This window comes from Drosophila kikkawai, chromosome 3L, assembly GCF_030179895.1.
Source record: "Drosophila kikkawai strain 14028-0561.14 chromosome 3L, DkikHiC1v2, whole genome shotgun sequence".
NCBI lineage: Eukaryota > Metazoa > Arthropoda > Insecta > Diptera > Drosophilidae > Drosophila > Drosophila kikkawai.
In genome coordinates this window covers 17604325-17628667 of record NC_091730.1, presented here as the reverse complement: position 1 = coordinate 17628667, position 24343 = coordinate 17604325, and the positions used below count along the sequence as shown (strand labels likewise).

The window sequence follows — 24343 nt, the reverse complement described above, 5'->3', positions numbered from 1 at the left end:
ACCTAGTTACCCAGCTTCATTTGTCTTTATTTAAATCTAAAAAAATAGCACTTACCTTTTTTATATATTTTCCAACAATCAAATTTAATTTCTATCCGGATTATAGCCAAGGAGTATGGAACCGAGTATTGCCAGAGAAATCATTATTAAGTAGAATACAAGAAAGCCAAAGATGATGTATATACAGGCAGTCAAAAGGAAAAACATTTTCAAGAAATAATTTTTTATACTTAGAGTACTAAAAAGAAGCAAGAAATTTAACAAGTTTTAGAGTACTAAAAAAAAACAAGAAATTTGACAAATTTTAGAGTACTAAAAAGAAGCAAGAAACTTGATAAATTTTTGCCAGGTGATATTAAATATTTAAAAACACTTTTTCAAGTTAAATTTTTGGTGACAGTTGACATATCCATATCCGTATTAGAACCAGCAGGCAAAGCTAATGTGGTTTGATTTAAGCATTTCACAATCTTTTTTCTTTTTATTTTGTTGTACACCAAAGGTAAAATATAATTAGTTTCTAGTAAAACCTCAATAAATGTAGAAGTAATTGTTGAGATTTGGGTATTTTATTTCTAAAAAATATATATACCTATATGACTGTAGAAGTAAGACTGACTAGGAGAATGTTTAAGGACACAAAGAATACCCCGTAAAATATTATTTTAAAATAACAAAGACTAAAACGTTTAACATTTTGAAGTTAGCTATCATTATCTTCTTTGTTTTTTCAACCCTTTAATTTACAATTTAATATAAAAATATATTATTAATATTTAATTTGAATTATAAGAGAAATTATATGCATTATTTTGTTAAAAAGTCGGAAATTTATATAGCAAATAGGACAGAATTATATAAATATAATTGATACATATTTATAATTCATCAACAACCTTAGAAACTGATAGATCCTGTCTTCAAAAAGGTTTAAAAAGATTCCAAATCCCAAACTACACCACAAAGTCCCACAAAAAATGTCTGGAATCATAAATGTAGAAATAAAATCTGAAATAAACCCTTATTAGGAAGCAGTCCTTGCTGGTCTACGGTTACTTGCAATATAAATTTGTCTCTTTTTGCATATATTCATCATACCACCCGTGGACCCTGGAGCTGTGTGTGTGTGTGTGGCAGTCCAATTAGCCTTACTAACACACTCCCACGCCACATTTTTTTGTCGGTTTCCCCTCGTTATTTTTTCTTGTTTTTGTTGATTTTGATATTTCCTTGTCGGAGTTGCGCTCGGAAATGAAAACTGCAGCGAAAGTCTGGAAGCAGGGAAAAAAGCGAAATTTTTTGCAGTCAAACCGAAAAGTGCAGCCCTGCAAAATAGGAGTTATCCTAGCTCTCTCTATCTCTCTTTCTCTTAGCCAAACTCCCTCGTAGTATCTTTCTCTCTCTCTCTCTCTCTGTTCATCTATCTCTGTCACTTGCAGACACAGACAGTTGGAGAAGGGGCTTTTCCAGAAGGGAGTTCAGTTCGGTTTTTGGGGAGTTGCCCGCGGAGTTTGGGCTTCTACTGTCTGGCCAGCTTCTTCTCCAACTCCCTTTTTGGGAGCGTTGTCATGACAACCAACCAATATTCCGGCAGAGTCCAGAGTCCAGACTGGGTGTAGCCAAATCCCGGGCACTGAAAATACGAGCAAAATATCAAACTTCTCTCCCCGAAGCGCAATGGGTCAGTGTACAATTATTTTAACAATCGAAAAAAAATGCTAAAATTGGTAGGTAGCATGACAGGATTTTTGGGTGAGAGTTTTGTGGCTAATATTATTGACATAGAAATGTGGTTTTATTAAGGAAATTTAAAAAAAACTGTTTTAAATTTTAAGTAATTATTTAAGAGTCCAAAAGGCTGTAATTAAATACAAAATATTTCTATGTTTATATCTTCAAAAAGGAAAATTTATGTCAAAATTTCCAGTTTGGAGATTTAGCTTAATTTTAGTATAGATTTTTCTTGCATCTGTAATTCAAGTTCTTCAAAAAACTTTTACAAATATATATTCTTCAAAAATTAACTTTTATTTTCCCAAATTAATCATAATTTATTCAAGAAAAAATACTACAAAATTTCCATAAATAAATACAAAGTGTTAAGTGTTCTTTATTGCTTTTGCTGGACCTTAACAGCTGGTGGCATTATTCCAAAGTAGCCATTACCCATATAGATTTGTGGAATTTCGGGTCCACTACCATCTGGATTTGTCTTCCAGGTGATCGTGAGACAGGGTTCATTTGGCCTAGGATCCTTTGGTATTGTTATTTGATAATTAGGGGCATCCTCCGGCCTGATATTGCTTTTAATAAAGATAACCGATTGCGGGGCTACTGGCAGCTGTTGACGTTGCTGAGTTGAATCCACTGAAAATGTATGAAAATTGAATGAAGAAATATAATTTTAATAGATTTTTTATTATTGAATATAATAAAATAAAATATATATATTATACACAATGAAATCAGGGAAATTTTATAAATAAGTTTTCCTTAATATTATTTTTTAGATGAGCTTATGGGAGATATTTTAATAAATGGTGAGCTACAAGCTCTTTTTTATACTTTTTAAATTTGTTATCCCTTAAAAATCCTTTGTGTTTTGCCTAATAAAATGCTTAATTAATATATACCATATATTTCTTTAAAACAATTGTAAAATTTCTTATTTATAAGTGACATAAAAGTCTGAAAATCGTTTCGAAATCTATTAAACTTACATGGCTGGCTCCACGCGCAGGCAATCAGCAGCGGAAAGAAAGCCAGAAACTTGTGCAACGCCTCTGATTTCATATTTATTTATATATGTATATGTAGCCTATGTGGAAATATAAACAAAAACCGTTGGTGTTGTTGTCTGGCTTCCTATACTAGATGCACTAGCTCGGTATTATCTCACGACGACGTCTTCACTCCCAGAGTTCTCGGCTCAAACTGAGCCTCAGCACTTGGGAACGATCGTGGGGCTCTCTTTCTGGAGCACTATATTACCTGGTATTCTCTGGATTTACTTATCAATTTTTCTGAATGAAAGCCAGAGGGAATTTGTAAACAAAAGCAGAGCTCAGCAGCATCGATGGGAGATTATAAATCGCAGCAGCTGATAACAGAGATCGTGTGCCTATGAAATCAAATGAAAAGTCTGTGTCTGCATTGTGGCTATATATATATTTATATACATATATATATATATGGGGTCGTCGATTGCTAAGAACATTAATCCCAATCTGGAATGTCAGTCAGACTTTAAAAAAATATGCCTTCAATGAAAATAAATAATAATTTGGCCAGTGTATTTCCCCTAGCGCAGACACTAACCAAAGCACAGACGCTAACCAAAGCACGGGCGCCAACCACAGCACGGATACAAACCTAGTTAAATTTTATAGTAGTTTTCCAGGTTTCACACCCTGCTTCGTTCAGTTTTTATTGGTTTAAAAAATTAAGTTAAAATTTTAAATTAATTTTATAATAAAAAATACAAAACCAAATCACCAGCAGTCTCTGTCTTTCCAAATTTTGTTTCTGCCGAAAAATTCAATAATAATATAATAATACTTATATTTTAAAATTCCCCTACCTTGAATAAAAAACCGTATCTTTTTATTAAATTCACAAATAATTTGAATTTTTCCTTTTATTTAGTAATATTTCTTAGCCTACAGGGAAATGCGCATTAAAACACGCTTTTCAATTAAATTACAAAAAAACTAAACAAACAAGCTTAGCAATTAAACTAAGTGTCCTTCAATAGTGAAATCTTAGCGCAACAATTAATTATTAATTATTATTCTCTGATTAATCAATCGAAAGTTTTGGCTAACAATAACATACAATTATCGAAACTATTTCAAATGCTCTCAAGTCGCGGCATTCACTTAAACTTAATTATAAATAACAATTTGTGTCATTGTTTCGATTTTTATGTATTTTACAAATGTTGCTTTTAATGCTTACGTTTATCGGTATAATTATTTAATGTATTTTTGTTAAATAAGAATATATTGCAAATCATTTTTAATTAGAGTTTAGAGTAGAGGGTATTCCAGTTTTGATACGTTCTTTTTTTATATCGCTGACAGTGGTGCTGAGTGGGACTGGGCGTGGTGGTAAGGGCACTTGGGGAAGGTGGTTACACTTGAAGAAAACCAAATTAAATACTCTTGCCTTTGCCCGTGGACGGAAACCGTTGCTTACAGAAATACAAAAAAATTATAATCAAAAAATGCATCCTTCTTGGAAGACAAATGAGAATGAATTTTCTGCAGAGTTTCTTTTTGATGTAATGATCCATTAATTAATTTGAGAAACTTATAAAATAAGGTTTCTTTTTCTTCGTGTTGTTGTGTTCTTTTTTTGCTACTGTACACAGTCTTTGTATATATTTTTTATCTTTTGCTGGCTGCTTATTTTTATTTTAATTTTATTTGAAACCATATTTTTTCCCTTTACACCTCAGTGCTGTGCGTCTGTATTCGAACTTTCTTTACGCTGCCATTGCGACGCATTGGCGGCGGCGAGCTGCCCGATCCTGAGTAACCTGGATTCTGTATACCCAACGTGGGATCCGGCCGGGGCCTGGGCTTTTTGAGGCTCGATCTCAAGGGTGAACGGGTCACCGAATCTAGAGTGGAGCCATTGGACACACTGGTCACCGTTGTGCTCATGGAGGCCACACTTCCCGCCGTTCCAGCTCCATTTCGAATGCCACTATACGGCTTGCCAGAGGCATCCGTCACCGAGACACCGTTGCGAGAACGCGGCTCCTTAAAGCCAGGATTATTAAAAGTGGTGGCACTACCCGGAGATGCAGCATCCAGGGCCATAGTGGGATCCCCACCAGGACTGCGTGAATAGATCATATCGTACAGGGCAGCCACAAACAAGGCAACAGTAAGAACAATTGCCACAATCTGAAATAAATGAAGATTAATTAATTATTACAAAAATAAACTCGATTCTAAGGTCCTCACCTGTATGTAAAAGGAAATGCCCCGCGATATCTTGAAGCCAAAACGCTCCTGCTCATCAATTTGCAGAGCAAACAATACCGTCGCTATGATGGCCAGTACACCTGTTAAGGTAAATTTAATTAAATTACATGACTTATCAGTTCTGCTGTCCCTCTGTTTCCACTCACCTCCCAGCAGTGCCAGCATTAACTTCACTATCACTAGAGTTGTGTAGGGCATCACCACCTTCTCCCTGGATGAGATCATCGCATGTTGAATGACCGACAGAATGCAGAAGATTCCCAGCACAGCTGAGCTGCCAATGGCCAGGAGACCACTGACAAAAACTGCATCTAAAAAGGGTTAGAAAAGGGAATTAATATTTATTTTAAATTAAAAAATTTATATTAATAAATTAAAGAGAGGTTAAAAGTTTTCAGAAGCAAAAATAGAAACCAAGATGATTAAATTTTCTTATTTATTTTCTTTTTCATAGAAATTTTGCATGGAATTTCCTTTTTAAATCTTAAAAAATAGATTAGAATTAATAAATTAATTAATAAAATTTTAGTTACATAATTTTTAATAAATTGTTTAAAAATCAAAGATAAAAACTAATTATATTACATTTTTTCTGTTTTATTTTTGTTTTTTCATAGAAATTTTGAATATTATTTCCTTTTTAAATCTTAAAAAATTGATTAGGATTAATTCATTTGATTAATTATTTAGATAAACATGTAAACATGATTTTTAATAAGTTAAAAAGAGTTTAAAAGTGTTTAAATAACAAAGATAAAATAAAAATTTATTAACTTTTCCTTTTTGTTTTCTTTATCATAGAGATTTTTCAAATAATTTTCTTTTTGTAACTTTCAAAAATGATAAATTTCTAAGCATTCATAAATTTCTTTAACTTTAATTACTTATTTAAAATACAACTTACTGCTTAGCCTAAACTTGGATACATCATTGCCGCATTTCTCGCGATTATATGTCAATTGTTTGCAGACCTTAAACGGTCCGAAATAGCCTCGATCGAAGTCATAGCCGCCTGTTTAAGGGTAAAGCCAAATTAATTTTAATCAAATTTTTAAATAAAAAAGTATATTATATATAGTACTCACCCGATCGACTATCGTAGTAGCCCCAAATGGGTATGCCGATGGCCACAGATGCCAAGGCGAAGCAAACGAAGCCAAGACAGGTCACCCCAGCAGCATAAAGTGTCGACTTTGCCATGTTTTACTGTACAGCATAACGAAAGCAATGCAATTGAGGTCCAAAGAACTGCAAAAAATACAAAAAATATAGAAAAAGTGGAAACAAACATTAGCATTTTAAATTATAGATACATAAATCTGCTTAACTGTGACTTTGAGCTACATTTATGGCAAAGCTTAGGCCGAAAATCTGCTTACAGGGCACAACCAACCCACCCACATGACATACTCGTAGCACTTGTAACCCATAAGCCACCTCCTATCCATCCGAGAGCACTTTGTCATGCTCACATCGAGCCGTGTTCTCATCACGAACAATTAGATCCCATTCATACATAAAGAGCTACTTGCCGCCGACCTTGAGATTGCATATACAAAAAAAAAAAGACAAGAAAAATAAATGCTTACGCAGAGGAATTTTTCTTTGCCTCTGTGTGTGTGAGTGCCTCAATTCAGTTTTTCTGTAAGCGGATTTCAGCCATAAACCGATTTCCTCTTACATGTAATTAAATTGCAATTTATAAAAAAGTATTTTCACGAGTATATCGATACTCTAAGGCAGGTTAAAACCAAGAAATTTCAGTTATTTTTGACAGCTCTTGGCTAATTGATGAGCTATTTGAGAATATGATGCAAAAAATAGCATTTAGTAGTTAAGTAGCAAAACGGGGCGTATGCGTAATATTTTTGTTAGTGTGGGAACAACGTAACGAAACGAAAAGTAAACGTTAAATATGGGTTATAAAACAATGTGATATATAGCAGGGGGTTATTAAAATGGATAATTTGCTAAGTTAAATATTAATTAATATAAAGAGAATAAGCAAGCCTTAGGGAAAGATCTTTTAACAAGTTTTTAAAATCTGAAAATTAAATAAGATAGAAATTTATATTTAGAATTTATATTTAGGGGAATAAAATATATAATTATTCCCCTAAATTATGTTTATCTCTCCCTGAAAATTCCTCAAAATATAATACCTCTTCCTTTTCTTCACTCTCCTTCTGCCCTTCACAACCTTCCTTAACAACCTTCTCAATAAGCCACTCAAAAGAATCCGCCTCGTTGTCGGTTAATGACACAAATGGTATCACATGCAAGAAGATCGCAGTAGCTCAGCCTGAAACCAGAAACCAGAGACACACACTCTACTACTTTACTCAAGAAATCAGAAATGAATCCGAGACGAGGTTGCCTCATCTCTGGGCAAACTGAATTGGAGTGGAGAGTCGTCCGATTCTGATGATGTCTGTGTTGCTTTTAGCGGTAAATAGACAGGCCCGAGTGCAATATGTGTGCCGTCTGGCTTAAATTACCTCAGCGAATGCTGATGGTTCTGCTTCTTGGCTCGAAAGTTGGCCAAAACGAAGGCTCAACCTGGGGCTCGCTTGAGTGGAATGTGGGGAAACTGTGGCAAAACCTACTAAAAAGATTTGAAAAAGAGACAGTCTACGATTGAAGAATTAAGAACCATTTAAGTAATTGATTTTTTACAGATGTAATTTTTATTGAAATTTTTATAATTTAAGGTAATTTGAGGTATTAGAGATAGTAAGTTAAACAATAAATTCTTAGAGAAAGTTTAAGTTGATATTAGTGATTTATTTCTGAGACTTTATAGTTCCCTTACATTTTTTAACTATTATTTAATTTAAAAATTACATTTTTAATTTTAATTTTTTTTTTTTTAAATTAAATAATAGTTAAAAAATTTAAGGGAACTATAAAGTCATAGAAATAAATCACTAATATCAACTTAAACTTTCTCTAAGAGTTTATTGTTTAAATATTAAATATTAAATATTCTATACCATTTCTTCTCCCATCTAAGACTTCTTTCTATTCTTTTTTATCTTCTTTTACCAATTCATTCTGCAACTTTGTTGTGCGGTTAACAAATGGCAGCTAACCTACAAGTCTAAGCCGAGGCAAAAGCCAAATCAAAAGCCAAAGCCAGGCCAAGTCAAAGTCAATGGAATGAACTTTTCTCAATTGTGTCACGATTTTCAACTTGCATAAATTTATCCCCCCCCCCCCCCCCTCCGATTTTCCCCCCTCTCATTCATTTCAGACTCGTCGCGTGGCTTCGTTTTCTGTCTCTTCTTTTTACTGGCCTCATCCGTTGATCGTGTGTAGGTGGTCAAAAAGGTGGAGAGAAGGCCCAAAGAGGCGGGATTTGACTTGGTATCTGGGAGTCTGAGAGACTGAGTTATAGAGCTCTGGGCCATTTTGATTGCCCGGCTAAGAGCGTGATTCAGAGGTGATGTTCATATGTTTATATGATTTACACGCCGTGCGTTGGTGTCGAGGGAAAAAAAAGGAAATATAAACAGTCGGAATTCTTGAAAAGAAAAAGAAATATAAAGCTTAATTCGATTAGTTATTTGAGCTGTAAAATGAATGAAATGGAATGAATTTCTGGCTAAGGAAATTCGAAGATTTTATAAACTGTAAAGCAGAAAAAAGGGTATAGATTTGATCTGATTTTGAAGAAAAATAAGCAAACAAAAGCTAACTAAAGCAAAAATAGGGAAATTTTCATAATATAAACTTGATTTTTGATTAAATGATTTACTTTTTATTATAAAGAATATTTTCCTAAATTGTAAAAATTAAATTTGTTATATTATTTGTTTTAATTTAAATCGTTTTACGTTTCAGGGAAGTTTTAATTTAGGTTTTAAATGGTAACCAAAGCTTGTGAGTTTTATAAAATATTAAATAAAATATTTTAAAAAAATTTTAATTAAATAATTTGAATTATATAATAATAAACAATCAAGCTTTACTGTATAGACTCTCAGTTTTTGGTGTAGCTTATCGACCAACTACGACTGGTCAAGCCACCTAGGCACCAAGTGTAATTGTCAGCGGGCCGTCCGTCCCAGGAAAGTCAACCACACTTGGTATTGCCACATCATGGGGCAGCCACTTTGTGTGGGTTTTACAAGTCTCTTAAGAAGTCTAAAATACGACATGTCTAGGTCTAACTATGAGTCTTTCAAACCAAAAGATACAGTCATAAATCAAGCCACATTAAAAAGGCATTTAAAACTCACAGAATTATCAATTTAAATAATATAATAATAATAATACATAAAATAACATAACAACCCTCCTATTTTATATTCCTGAAACTCAAATTCAAGCAGTTCCACTTCCTCTCTTCAATTGTCGTGTTTTAAACCAATTAATAACACCTCAAATCCTTCTCAATCCAATTTAACTCGGACACAACTCTCAACTTTAACTCAAGGCGCATTTCCATTTACATTTAAAACAAAAAAAAAACCAAATCAATTAATTTTGGGAACGAAAACCAGCTAAATAAAGCCATTTAACGAAGATCACAGAGGAAAGGAAAGGCCAACAACCTTTTGAGGTTTGTCCAATCCATTCCCAGACCCATTACCTCTACTCACTTAATCAGGGAAATGTGCAAAATTTTCCAGCCAACCCAAATAAAAGGGAACTTTGACTAATGAAAAGTCGCCTTTTCCGCGGAAAATTGGGTCACCAGTGGGAACCCAGACCCAAAGCAGACAGGAAATTTACTTCAATTTGTCGGCCGGCTTGGCTAGGCTCGCACGCCTGCAAATCAAATGGAAAAACGTGTCGCGGGTTGGCTCTCTAATGGTTGGTTGCCTCTCACCTTTCCACCCTCCGTCGCCACAGTTTACCCCACCTGTGTAGACCACCTTCTTCTTTTTTTTTTGCTATTGATTTTCAACCGAATCGTGGCTGGACGACTTATTGTTTGATTTTTATATCGTGGAATGTAAAGGTATACGTTGTTTATACAAAAAAATAAAAGGGAAAGAAAAATATATTTTGGTCTAAAAACATGGTGAAAATATGATGAAAAGATGATGAAAATATGATGAAAATACGATGAAAATATGGTGAAAGTATGATGAAAATATATTGAAAATATGATGAAAAGATGAAGAAAAGATAATGAAATTATAATGAAAATATGATGAAAGTATGATGAAAATTTTGTGAAAATATGATAAAAATATTATAAAAATATGATGAAAATATAGAATAAATATTTTTTGTTTTTTACAAATTAAAATATTTTAAATATGAAAGCAATTAATTAGCTCTTTTAATAAATATTTTAGGTATAAAAAAATAATATTTTTGTTAGGTATTTATTTTATTTGGAGAATAAATGCTTTCCCATAAATTAAACGCCTAAAAAACTATTGTATTATAATTTAAAGAAATTTATTCCCTTTAAATATTTTAAGCTGCTTTTTTGACAGTTTTTAGTAATTTAATAATTTTTGTGATAAAGAAAATAAAATTATAATAAAATAAATACCAAAATAAAAACTACTTATTCCAAAGGATACTCCCCATGTCCATATATTTACAACGTTCTGACTCCCAGCTAGTTGGCAACGCGAGTTGAGAGTTTTCCGTGCCGTATTTTCCTCGTTTTGTTTATGTTTGGCAGCACTTGTTGCCATGGCAAAGTGCAAAACAGGCCACAACAGCTGCGGGAAAGAAAAGTTTGTGCCGTTTCTGCATTGGCTGTTGCCTTGGAAAACTGTATGTCTATGTGTGAAATTGGGAACAGTGGAAAATGCAATTTTCCTGGGGGGTCAACACTTTTTTTGGGGTAGGATATACATATGTATATACTAAATATACTCTAGTGAGAGATCAGGCAGCTAACTAAATTTTGGGGTTATTCTGTTGGCTTAAACTGGGGTTAGTTGGGAAAAGTTCTTTCTTTCAGAAAGTTCTTTCACCTGTCAAATTAATAAAAATATTCCATAAAACTAGATATTTTATTAAATTAGTTTAATTTAATAAAATTAAAAAGAGACTTAATAGAGACTTCTTTGAGATTTGTTATACTTCCTTAGTCTAACAAGATCCCCTTTTTTAAGACAACAACTATTTATTAACTCAGATAAACGACAAAAGATACAACATCCGCTAGATCAGCAGATCTTCAAGCTTTTCTAAAGAAAAGACAGATTCCCAAGCTCCAGAATTCAAAGAGCTGACAAGCTAATGCTCTGTTCTAAAAACAGGAAAACATACAGAGCTCGGGAAGGTCTTGAAAATGGGTCAAACTTGGTCTGTAGAAATGGAAATAAGGTAGCTCCAAGACCAGACATGTCTTGGTTGGGTTTTATAATTGCTGTTCTTGTTTGATTTGTTGGTTAACACATATCACTGCGGGCTGCCAACGGAAGCTGCCATCCCGTCTGCTTCCCTATTTCCCATTCGATTCTGTGAAAGATTTTTACGTTTCGTTGGGCTGTGAAAAACTTTTACTTTGTTGCCGCTTCTTTAAACACTTTATTTTTTTTTTTCTCTCTCTATTTTTTTGGGTGAAAGTTTCCGCTTGACAAAGGCCCTAGCGATGGCATATCTTCCGCTCCTTGAGGCACACACAAAGGCACACTCTGCAGTAAGTAGTTCAGTAAACTGTCAGCGTTCAGCTTCTTCATTTTTCTCTAGTTTTCTGTTAGTATTTATCTATCGTTATGACAAGCGTGCAACATGCTGCAAGTAAGACAAGTTGTGCAAACAACAATCAAACTGCCAACGCCCACAAAAACTTGTTCTCTGTCCCTTTTACGCAAAAAGAAAATTAATTTTTAAACTAGGAAATTGTTGTAAAAAATTTTTAAATGATTTTAAAATAGATCAATTAATATGTTTTTAAGAATAATAATAATTTTTTATTTAAAAATGTTTATATTCTTATTATTTAAACTCTTAAATGTGGAAATTGAAATTGTATATGAAAATATATTTCTCACAGGCTCATAGGCTGCATTTCGTGATGAGCGTTTTTTCGTCATTATAAAACTCTAGAACTAATTTATTAATTAATAACATTTAACTTTCTGAGCTTAATTTATTAATAATTCCCCTATATTTTATTTGCTTACTATTTTTATTACAATTTATAACAAGTTGAAAGGTTGATTATTTCTTAAAAAGCTTTAAGCTGTGAAATAGATTTTATATAATATCACCTAGAATTATTTCCAGGTGTAAACTCCCACAAAACTCTTCCCCATTCCCCCCCCACCCTTTCCCCCTTTGCCCCCTTTGTCATATGTGTGTCAGACATTGTCATTAACCGAAAAGGGAGGAAAACTGAGTGGAGCAGGAGGAGCTGGCTTCCTACCGCTGGAAACAGTTTGCTCTGCGGCCAGCTGTTGTCTGTCCCACTCCGACCCCCCCCCCTTTCATATTTCCCCCTTCCCCCTGCTCTTAGTTGTTGTTTTTGCATAGGTAAAGCCGTTATTTACATAACATGCGCATGCATTTTACATGACACGGTTAACCATCTTCTTCTGGCCGTGTCAAACAATTAAGCATAATTGCTATATGAGGCAGAGACAGGCGAAGGAAGATGAGTTGGGGTGCGGCATGTTTTTCCTTGGGTATTAAGTTTTAAGTCTTGAGCTTGGTTAAACTTTAATATTTATAGCCTAGACAACATTTTGTTGAAAGTATTTGCTCTAAACCAAGTTAGTTATAAGTTAAGGTAGACGAGTTTCAAGTTTCTGGAGTGAGAGTGTGGATTAATTTATAAATTAGCTTCATGTTAACATTTTCCTAGATTTTTTGAAATTAAATAATTAACTAACAAATAATTCTAGCTAGCTTTCAGAGAGAGTTTTCCACAATAAGATCTGTTAATAACAAGATCTCAAGTGCCACCCAAGGCGATTTCAACACATTCTGAATAATGATGATGATTGGCCGATTGTCGTCTATTCATTTAATTTGCTTGTGCTAATTTTCTAGCTTGATACGGCAAAAGTCACACGAAGAGTCCGGGGCTATGCCTCTCGGTCGATTCAATAAAGTCATTAGCTAAAGTAGCCAATGCATCCATCGGGGAGATGAGACCAGAAATTGCAGAGAGATGCGGGATGCGGCCCACTGACTTGGCAAATGGAAAGTGCAACGAGGCAGCGACTGATGCTATATTGCTACACAGAAAATATTTTGATAGAAATCTAATTTAATTAACATTTCTAAACGTTGATATATAATACTGATAAGGAAATATAAGAACACTTGCATATAGAGTACCTAAAGTATATTAGAAAGTATGTCAAAAATATGTTTTCTGGATTTTTATTATTTTTTTTTATTAGTTCCTTTTAAGTGGAAAAAATAGTTTACTAAGAATAAAAATTGCAAATTGTCGGGAAAAAATTATTTTACTAAGAATAAATATTGCAAATTGTCAGGAAAAATTATATTAAATTTAGAAGTTTAATAAAAAATATAATAAAAATAAATAAAAATACAAAACTAATTCTTACAAAATTATTTCATGATTATTGTCAGCCAACTTTGTTTAATTAATTATTTAAAATTAGATTTAAACCTTTTGTTTTTTATATAAAGCTCTAAAAATTTAGCTAAATATCCAAATTTATAAAATAGATTTTCTCTCTGTGTAATATCTGCTGCTGCAATTGCTGCTGATGTTGGAAGAACAAGTCGTGTGCATGTGTGCGCATTGTTAATGGCTGCCGCTGTCAGTTAATAATTCTGCGTGCCGCTCTCCACGCCCCAGGGCGTTGCCAACCAACTAACTAACTAACTAACCATCCAACTCCCAAGATGGTCCGTTATCTGGCTAGAAGACGATTTATGGTCTAGAAAAGGCGGAAGCACAAAGATTTATAAGAGATGGAGTTGGAGTAGAACTTTGAGGGAGGTTCCAAAACTGTAATTGCCATTTAATTAATTTCAAGGAATTAGTTTTGAATGTATTTTTTACACTAATATATATTTTTCTAAATTAAAAAAGAAAAGCTTTAAAAAAAAACTCAAAAAATAAATAATTCCAAATTAAAATAAATATTTCATTAATAAACAAAAATTCACTCGTTTGACACTATAATTCCCAACTAGTTCTAGCATCTTCCAAGTGATAAACCAACTGAAAGTTGAGTTCGAGTTGTTTTAAAGAAAATTCCACAATTCCTTCTTTATTTATTTACTTCAATATTAATCTTTAAGTTCCTAAGCCCCTTTTCCTGCCTTCCAATCAGATTCTTTCGACACTTGAAACTTTTCTTTGTAAAATAAATAAACAGAACGGAACAAAGCCGGAGGAGAATTCCCAGAGACTTTTGCTGCTCAGATGGATTAGAATGGCCAACTGGCACTCGAGTGTGTCTGGATTTAGCTTATGGTTTGAGTTTTTTTTGGAGAGTCTACTCACCGATGCAGTCGATAAATCACGTGCGCCGCTCATCCCGACAAGTGATTGTGATTGCAAAATTTAAACCCGGTTGCCATGACTCCTGGGCTTCTGTTTGTCTTTGGATGACTAATTATATAGGCAACTGCTTTCTTTTTAAAGCCTAATTAACAGACACCTTTAGGTATGAATACACAACTAAATTAAATAAATTTCAACGTCTAGTTAATACGAAAACCATTCATACATTTTCCCAACAAAACCCACACAACAATTGTCTCTCAGACAAGTTTCTCTGATATGCAGATAAATATATAGACATATAAATTCGTATGTATGAGCTCCCACATCAAAATGGAATTAACATATTGTTAATCAGTCGCAGATATTGTTGAAAAACAAGTTTTCATTGGGAGGGGAAGCCAAAGGTTAGGCTTAAAGAAAAACCTCTAATGAGGCCGCCCAAGTACTTCAAACATAAACCTAAGAATTTTTTTCTAGCTTGATTAAATAGACCTCGAGTGCGTATTGTGAAAATATATATGTATGTATATGTATCGTTTAAGTTGAGTCATGCGAATATTTTCTGATCATCTTTTGGCCGCTGCCCTTTTAATGTAATTTAATTTGTGCCTCATTCCAGTTGTCAGTTATTGAACCGGTTGGCTATTGTCTCTGGCCCCACAGTTCCCTCTGGCTCAGTCATACATTTATTTATGATTTTTTAAGGCAGTGTTAAATATATTTTAAGTTTTATAACTTGAGCAAAACAAAAACCATATTAAATATATATTTTTAAATTTTAAATATTTATTAAGTCAGCCTAAGGTATTTCTTATTCGCTTTATATTTTTTTCTACTTTTCTTGTTGCCTTTGGCACATTTTAATTTTATTTGTGTGCCATCAGTGCCTTTTCTTTGACCTTTTTTTTTTTGCTGTTTGGGGTCCATGGGGCGTATACATAATTTCATAATTTAATTATGTCGTACATTTGTTTCGGCTCCGGTTTTTGCCTTTTCATTGTTGCGCGTATAAAAATGCGTAAAAATTAATAAGAATGAGAATTTTCAGAATTGAAGAAAATTAAGGCAAAAGGCAGAAGAGGCGCGCTATAAGGTTAACAACCTTGACCGCGAATTTTTGACGAGCAAGACGAGTGGGTAACATTCTTTTATTTCACTTTATTTTTCTTCTTTTTTTTCTTGTGTGGAATTTAGCTGATTCTGCAAATATTTTTATTTTCTTGGTAAAGAAAACCCTAAAAAGTTTTTGGTGGTTTTAGCTTTCATACGAAAAGCGTTGAGGTTGAGCCATATTAATATTTTAATAACAGAACCTTGAGGGGTTTAATTAAAATAGACTTATAAATAATTTTATCAATAAACTTACTTTAAGCTTCTTTTTTAAATTAACTTACTTGAAGCTTATTTTATAAATCCAAACTGACTTTAATCAAGCAAACTTTGATTTTTCTTCTGCTACAATCCATGACTTAGAAATGCCTTGTGGTTTTATAAGGATTTATCTAAAAAGGAAGATAAATTATTTAGAATAAAGAGTCAAAAATGATAAATATATATTTTATGAACTAATAGGAAGAATATATTTATACATAATATACTTTTTTCTAATTGTAAAAAATGTATTTATTTTATTTAAATAGGAATAAAGTGCAAATAACTTTATACAAAATTCTATAAAAATAAAAATGCTTTATTAGTTCCTAGATTTGATAGTCACTCACCTATAACCAATTAGTTTAATTATTTAATTATATTTCAATCTCAATAAATCAGTTAAATTACTTGAAAGACATCTACTTAATTTGTCACTAATCAAACTCTCAAATCGACAGCCGGTAATCACTTCCCCTAATTAAAAGATAAACTATAAACCTTAAACTATGCACAATAGCAACTATAATTACTTAAACTCTTATCAACAAATAAGGGGGAGTGTGTTGGCAATCGTGCCTTGAATCGTTGTCAAGTCAAAATTGCATTGACAATTACCCCAGAGACTCGGAGAGTCGGAGCAAGAGAATTTCAACAAAAATTTGTATGCCAGTTGCGCCAGCAATGACAATGGTTAATGGCAACCCGAACCCACCTCCTCGACCTTCCCATTCCGCACCCCCTCTCCAAGTCCATGAAAATTGCGTGAATCACGTTAGTCGGCGGCGTGACAATGGGTGAAACGCAATCAAAAGTACTTAAAAACCTAACCGAAAGTTGACAAGCATCCAAACTACAATTCGAAATGGCTCCCCGTTGATGTTGATGGCTTTCTAATTTCCTCATGTTTCTCTTCTTTTTGGTGGGGGGTTCGGGTGGGGGGTTCGGGTGGGGCAAGAGGAAAACACTTTAATTAGAGAGACTTGCAGTTCAGCATATGAATTATAATTGACCCCCAAACTCAAAGCAAATTGTTGTCTCTCTGTTTTGTTTTTGTGTTATGCAAGTCGCAGTCTCTGCTCTGAGTTAGTCTTGACCTGTTCAAGCATTTTTTTGGTTGATTGAGCAATTGGAAGCCACTGAAAACAAGAGAATACACAGAATACATGGAATTTTGTTCAATTTGAGATGAAGAATTTCGTAATCAAAGTCCGAAAATACAATGAAAATTTATTGACTTATTCAAATGAGTAGAAATGGGAAAATAAATTGAATCAAAGGCGAGTTTAATAATTTCTATAAGAAATCAAATTCAATTATTTACAAAAGGAGAAAGGTTTTAATGTAAAGCTTAAGTATATTATATTATATTATTAAAAATCTTTACTTTAATTTAATAACTAATTTAATAAATTTAATTACAAAATCATAGTTTCCTAAGCATTTAGCTTGGAATATATTTCAATATCTTAGTATATATTAGACAAGTTTTTCTTTCTTTTTTATACTTAATTCATTAGCATGTTGTGAAGTTATAAAGGAAACATTAAAATGAAAACACCATTAAACCATTTACAATTTCTTTGATTACAGAAACGAGTTGTAACCTCATTTTGAAATGAGGAAGCGTATAATAATACAAATTATCAAATGGAAAAGAGGAGTTCTCGGTTAACACAAATGTTCTCTCCGTTAATGTTTATAAAAAAAAAAAATTTTTTAAAACATTTTAACTAAATTTACATTAATTTTACAAGAATATTATGATAAATTTAAGAATAAATTCGAAATTTAATTTAGTTAAAGGCAAGTCTGAAGCTATAACTAACCTTGGCTTTCAATTGAATTGTTACATTTATGTTTATTAATTTATTTATTTCTTTTTAAATTATTAATATTTATTTCTAAATCAATTTAATTTATAAATATCCGAGATATTATTATTTATATTTTATAAAGTATCAAAAACTTGTAAACAAACTAAACAACTTTTCTAGTAACCAGTCAACATATCTTCTTCCATTCAAACTTTTTGCGATAACTTTCCAAACAAAACCCAATACTTTTTGGTAGTCCATTAACATTAAATTAACAATGATTTCCACAGAATTGACGGCTGCACTTTCGTTGAAAGCCTCGCCCCCCGTTTAATTGGAACCAAAAGCATCCGTCTGAGGCAGCTCATCTAATTTCCTGTTCGACAATGGAAAAGCCGTTTCAATTTCGAATCAATACGACGGGAACTCCCGCTTGCATACACTCGAAACAAAGTATATGTATAACAAAAGAATCTCTGAACCGCAGCAGAGCGCAGTGCTTTTAAATAGCTGCATAAATTTCAATTAAAATGCAGCAAAATAAGAAGAAAAAAAATAACAAACGAAACGAAGGAATGGACCCTATATAAGATGAAGCTATTCCAAATCCAATTAAAAGGGCACTTAATTACGCAGTCAAAGTGTGTAAATGTGGAGAGCAGTTGAAGATATAGAAAGAGCTAAAGAACACTTGTAAGAGTAAGAGAGAATTAATGCAAAAAGATAATTTGCATAAGACAAGCAAAAGTTTTGGATTGACCATGAAGACGCCTGCGCAGCCATTGCAATTTTACAGTGGTTTTTAGGTGGTTAATTTTAGCGTACAAATTTATATAGGTTTTTTTCTAAAAATTTAAAAGAATCTATTTTTATATAAAATAAACATAGTAATATTAATAATTAACAGAAATCCATATAGCTTAATATCTGTTAGTCTAGATCGATTTGTCTGCTGCTGCTAATCTAGAATTTAAGCTAGAAATTATCATAAATTTCCTGATGATAAATAAGAAAAATTTAAGCTTGAAATTATCAAAAATTTCATGTTGAAAAATTAGAATTTGTTATAATAATTTAGTTTCCATTAATATAAAATTGATTCTTAAGGGGGTCTTCTCATTCAAAAGCCGTTTTTTGGACCCTTTTTAAAAAAATTCTTATTTGAAAACGCAAAGAATAATTGAAAATTTTTTTTATTTATTGAATTCAAAAATGTTCAAAGTAACTAAAAAAGTTGTTCTTGCCTCGATACGAGGGTTGTTCAAAGAGTAATGAGACTTCAAACTTGGTGGTCGAAAAAAAAGGTGTCGTCCTGGCGGCCACGATTCAGGGTCTCCAGAGCGTCCGAATTGAAAAATAAAAACGGGGTTATAATCAGAATTGATGTCATTTTCGGGTGACGGAACAGATTTTTTTTTAAATTTTTTTAAACAAAATGGCGGCCATTCAAAAAAAAAATTTCGATTTCGGGCTTTTTTTTTGTAGTTTAGTGTAAAAAAAAAATAGAAAAAAAAATTTAAAAAAAAATCTGTTCCGTCACCCGAGAATGGTGACAATTCTGCGTCGACTCCACTTTGTTTCATGAAAATCGGTTCAGTTGAACTGGAGATATCATGGCCGCCAGTTCGAAAAACGTGGTTTCGAGATAAACGCGTTTGAAGTTTGAAAAAAGCTCATTTTGCATAGATCTTGCTTCACAAAAAAGGCTGTATCTTCTAAAGTATTTCAAATTTCTAAAAATCCTTTTGGGGACATATACACACCATCCCAAGCTATAAATAAATGCAAAAAAAAAAAAATCGAAAAAAAAAAGTTGCCCAATGAGAAGACCCCCTTAATAGAGATCATTTAGCTTTTTCTGTGTGTTTAGAACCACTGTTGCATGCAAGCCTTATATTAGCTATATCTATCTTCCTCGCTCTTTGCAATGCACAAAAAGCTAACCACGCAAGTGTGACGTTGTCAGTAGTAGTAGTAGTAGTAGAAATTGTTGTTGTTATTTTATTGCTGTTGTTGTTCCTGTTTCCCGCTGTTATTTGGCCACTCAACCAAAGCTCCCCATTTTCCGCTCTCCACTACAGCCCCCTTTCAAGCCACAAACTCAACGCAATGCCGTCCGTCGACCTGCCCACATTATGTAAAAATTGAAGAATGCAATGGGGCGTGGTCGCCAAACAACACACTAAAAACTGAAAACTCTTTAACACGCATCTAAAAAATATGTTTAAATAAACAAAAAGTGCAGATAAAGCGCATCTCACAGAGAGAAAAATATTGCTATACCTTAAATTATATTTCAAGTATTTATAAGTTATTATTAAAACAAAATAATACTGTAAAACTCAAGATAAATATTTTTAAAATATAATTCTAGACAACTAATTAATACATTTAAATATAAAATATATATAAATTCGTATAAAAGCTCTCCCATATTTATAAATATTTTCCACAGTGCATTCACAAAAACATAAAGGGGAAAAGAATCATTCCAGCGACCAGTTTTTGAGGGCTAGCGGTGCTTAACGTCACCTACTTTTCATTTTGGATTTTGGTGTTTTTTTTTTTTTTGGTAGATAAAATACCTTTTCTTCTGCATGAGTGTGTAAGTGTGCGTGTGTACATTGCTCTAACTGTTAAAACCGGTTATGTTTTTGGTTTTCTTCAAGTTTTTCGGGCATTGAAAACGAAATTTATTTTGAAATTGTGTTAAGAGAGAAGAAACTGAGAGGAGAAGAATTGCTACCTGTGGAGTTTTGACCGAGTTTTCATTTTGTTAGCAGTCTCTTGCACAGTTTTCAACTATTTAGCATATTTTCAAATTTATAAGAAAATCTGTGAATATAACAAATAAGATTTCATGAATACAAGTTTTAATCAAGACAAAACATTTCCCACAAAGCTTGGAAATTAAAGTTAGTTTTTAAAAGTTAGGAGTTAATGTTGTATAATTTTTCATTCCATTATGTTACTTTTATTTCTTTCAGCTCAGCCCTAACCAGTTTCATATATAAACACAGCATTTGCATATTTTAGCCATAAGCCATATAACCACTCCTCAAAACTTGATAAGTAACTTGAGAGATAAGACATCCAAACGTGACCATTACGAATAAAGAAAAATAAAAGATGAAAATGAGGAGAAAACGAACAAGAATATAAAGAATATAAGAAAGAATCGAAAAAAGTCATTGGTAAAAAACGCGTGCCAGGGTCAAGTCAAGTCAAAGTCTTATAGAAAGATCGATTTTTAAAAAATTTGAGGAAATTATGATCGTTAGCCCACATATTGAATAATTTTTATATTTTCATTCAGGGGATTTATGTTTAAAACTATATTTTTACAATATTTTATGAAGTTTTGTTTAACAAAAAAGAGGAATTTTCAATAAATAAAAGAGTATCCAAAATAAGTAGTTTATAATCTTTATTACTAGCTCTGTTATCTATTTTAATACATTTTACTTAATAACAATAAAAATTTCTGTAAAACTTTATCGATATTTTATCATTTTTATGCCTAATATATAGCTTAACAAATAACTAAATAAATCATGTTTTATTTAGTACTTCCTTTACATTTTGGCCATTTCTTTTGTATATTTATTTATCGCTTATTGGTGGTATAACAAAAACATAAAAACGTCGCTCCAAAAATAGCCGCAAAAGGCAAAACCTTGGCGTGCCTTAGGAACCTTTTATTATCCTAGTTTTATGGGCCCCTAAAATGTTTCCTTTGGCTAAGAATAAAACGTTAGCGGGGCAACACTTTCGCTAAAGCCCAACAATGAATGCCTTTCACTAATTTTACGTAAGCATATTCCACCTCAAAAAGTCCTCATTTCCTCCCCCCTAACTTGACTTTTCCTTCGTTTAATAGGTCACTTCAGTATCAGGATTAGGTCACATGGGCTGCACCCACTTGCCGGCTGCCTGCTGGCCAAAAAGGTTAAGTTGGTAATTAAATTTGAGGTCAGTTTTTGCAGCCTGCTTGCTATCTCAAAATGTGGCTATGAGGGGGGTTCCTGCTTTTGTTGCCAAGTTGGCTAAAAGCTTTTATCTGCGAGAACGGAAACGTAATGTAATGAAGTCCCTTGCGTGTCAGATTGTCATCATTTGGCTGAGATCATCAGAAGGGAGTCGTAAATATAGTTTGTCAATCTTTCGCCTGGCTGAACGCTCTGATGAAAGGTTAAGATGGTTAAAAAAAAACAACTCAAACAACAAATCATGACAGTAAGCTGGAAAATGAAGGGATTTTCTTAAGTGCTTCGGGCCAATTTTGTTACTGGCCTCTAATACATAAGAATGTGTTTTTGTTTTTACGTTTTCCTGTAACTTTATTACGACTAACTGGTTGGGGGTTGATTCTCAGCCAAATGATGTCAGCAATCGTTGACTTTTGTGGGTTTTTTAACTCAAATTAAATGTGATACATAATTTATAGTATTTAGTTTAAGAATTATTAGAACATTTTTCTTAAAAATTTGTTCTTTTCGGAACTTTCTTTTTCGTGCATGTTTTACCTTTCCATTTCAGGCCTCATGTTTCGCCTTTTTCTATTTGTTTAAATACTTTAATTAGGTGCCAGACTGCAGTGCGACATTTTGCGATAATTATTTTGTATTTTCCCCTCAACAAACACAACATTTCAGAGGGCTAAAAAGAAGAACAACAACAATTCCAGTTTTAATTACTCCACAACATTTGCTAATTAAGTTTTTGCAGTTAGGGCGAAACACTCTTATCACAATTTGCGAAAATTCTCAAAGCACTGTGGAAAAGTTTGCATATTTAAGTTGAAGTCGGAGAACCGCTCCACCGATTTTCCCCCCTTTAACCGACACCTGCTGAGCTGCCGTGACTGAAAGTCGTTTAAACTGTTTCACTTGCTGATGTTGTTGCTGGCATAATTATTTTTATAATTTTTTTTTTCTATTTTGTGCTCGGAGAGTTGTAAGCTGCGCAGCTATGTAAATAAATTTGCAAGCAAATTTTGCATTTGTTCAAGGCAAGACTTTTGACTTTTGTGTTGTGCAGTGCAGTGCACTAAAGTTGTAAATCATTTTTTGAATTTTAAATGACTTTTGTTGATAAGGCAAAGGGGTTAAGACAATGTTGGTGGTTTTTGGTGGGAAAATATAAGAAACTAGGGGCAAGAAAAAGTTGACAATTGATTTAAATAAAAGTTAAGTGTTGAATAAATAAAATATTTATAAAAAAAATAATGAGAAATATCTTCTCCTACTATATGATTCAACAATATAACATTCTTTGTTTATCAACCTCATCTGAGTCACCTTCTTAGATAGCAAATCTTATCCACAATGAACGTATTAATATCTGTGTAAACTTTTCTGGGAAATGTCATCGGATAAGCAAGCAAACTGATCGATTCATAGGATAAGCAGGATAGGATAAGAGCTCAGGTTGCACAGAAAAAAAAAAAGAATTTGTTTTAAAAATCGTATTGGAAAAATTTCAGTGAAAACTGTATGAGATTCTTAAAAAAATAATGTAGATTGTAAATTTAAGTGAAATAAAGTTTGTTTACCTATTAAACATATTCCAATAATTTTTCTATATTTTTTATACCATATATTTACTATGTAATATATGCAAAGTTACAAAATACCATTTTTTAAAACTTATTAAGCACTTTAATATTATTTATTTCCCAATGGATACATTCCAGGCAACCTTTAGCCAACCAATAAAATGTTGTTAAATTAATTAAAAATAATACTATTACTAGAAAACTATTTTAAAATGAATTAATTCATTTTTAATCAATTATTTTTATTTTTATCACCTGATATCACAAAAACAGTACCAATCCCAAAGAATGTCAGGCCCCGAAAATTCCATAAAAAGTAATAATACTATTGTGAAAAAAACATATGAAACAATATTTGCAGGCCAACCAGAAAGAATTCCCATTCCAATCAGAGAGGTAAACAAAATTCACAAAAAGCAACGATATATAAAAAAAATGCCAACAAACCTGTATGAGTTTCTCGCTGCTTCAGCCGCAGTCGCTGTCGCTGCCTCTGCCGACGGCAACGCCAACGCCAAGAACTTCGACTTAAAAGCTCTCACGCGAAGTTGCCGTTGTTGTTGTTGCTGCTGCTGCTGCTGCCTTTTTGCATGCGCCAACGGTGGGAGAGCGAGCGAGAGGGAACGATATTCGAGCGCGCACACCAACACACGCGCAATTTGACAGGTAAGCGAAACACGTCGCGCAAGCAGAAGAAGAAGCAGACGAAGCGGGAGCCAGATATAATGAATGATCGTGGCTTTAACTTTTCAAGCTTTAACTTTTTGACTGCATCGGTATGCGTATTTTGTGCATTATTTGCATTTGAAATGAATATTTCTGCCACTGGAGCACTTGTTGTTAACGGGAATGCACTTAATTTACAATATTAAACGCAACCGGCTGCGCAGGCGATTTATTTAACCCACACGAACACAAGGCGACCAAGCCGGATTTTAATTTTACTGCTTTAACTTTAATGCGGCCAGCGCGGCTTTGAGACAGCGACTAAAACGGAATCTAAACACGAACACCTGAACTGACTGAATTCGAATACGAATACACCACCTCACCACTCACCACGGCAGAGACCGCGCAATTCGAAGAGTAAAAGCTCATGTTAAAAATCTTACACGCTTACAGAACAACAGTGTCAAATTTGTATGGGAATGTTATTTTGGGGTCGAATTCTCATGTAGAATGTTAAAATGTA

General features: G+C 33.0%; 2 protein-coding genes across 3 annotated transcripts; both read right to left on the bottom strand.

The window, feature by feature from the left end:
- Positions 1-2007: 2007 nt before the first annotated feature.
- LOC108080633 (uncharacterized) lies at positions 2008-2921 on the bottom strand. Its single transcript, XM_017175457.3, has 2 exons — positions 2721-2921; positions 2008-2367 (listed from the first exon to the last, which is right to left on the bottom strand). The coding sequence occupies exons 1-2, from the start codon at positions 2791-2793 to the stop codon at positions 2111-2113; spliced, it is 330 nt and encodes a 109-aa protein (XP_017030946.1). The 5' UTR covers positions 2794-2921; the 3' UTR covers positions 2008-2110.
- Positions 2922-3600: 679 nt separating this feature from the next.
- On the bottom strand, positions 3601-24141 carry LOC108080685 (uncharacterized). Of its 2 annotated transcripts, XM_017175518.3 has the most exons (7): positions 23599-24141; positions 15801-15908; positions 6080-6242; positions 5899-6006; positions 5141-5305; positions 4974-5074; positions 3601-4913 (listed from the first exon to the last, which is right to left on the bottom strand). In XM_017175518.3, exons 3-7 carry the CDS (start codon positions 6192-6194, stop codon positions 4449-4451), a joined length of 954 nt encoding a protein of 317 aa, XP_017031007.1. In that variant the 5' UTR covers positions 6195-6242; positions 15801-15908; positions 23599-24141; the 3' UTR covers positions 3601-4448. The 2 variants fall into 2 exon arrangements, with proteins under 2 accessions (XP_017031007.1, XP_017031008.1); XM_017175519.3 differs by lacking the exon at positions 15801-15908.
- Positions 24142-24343: the final 202 nt, after the last annotated feature.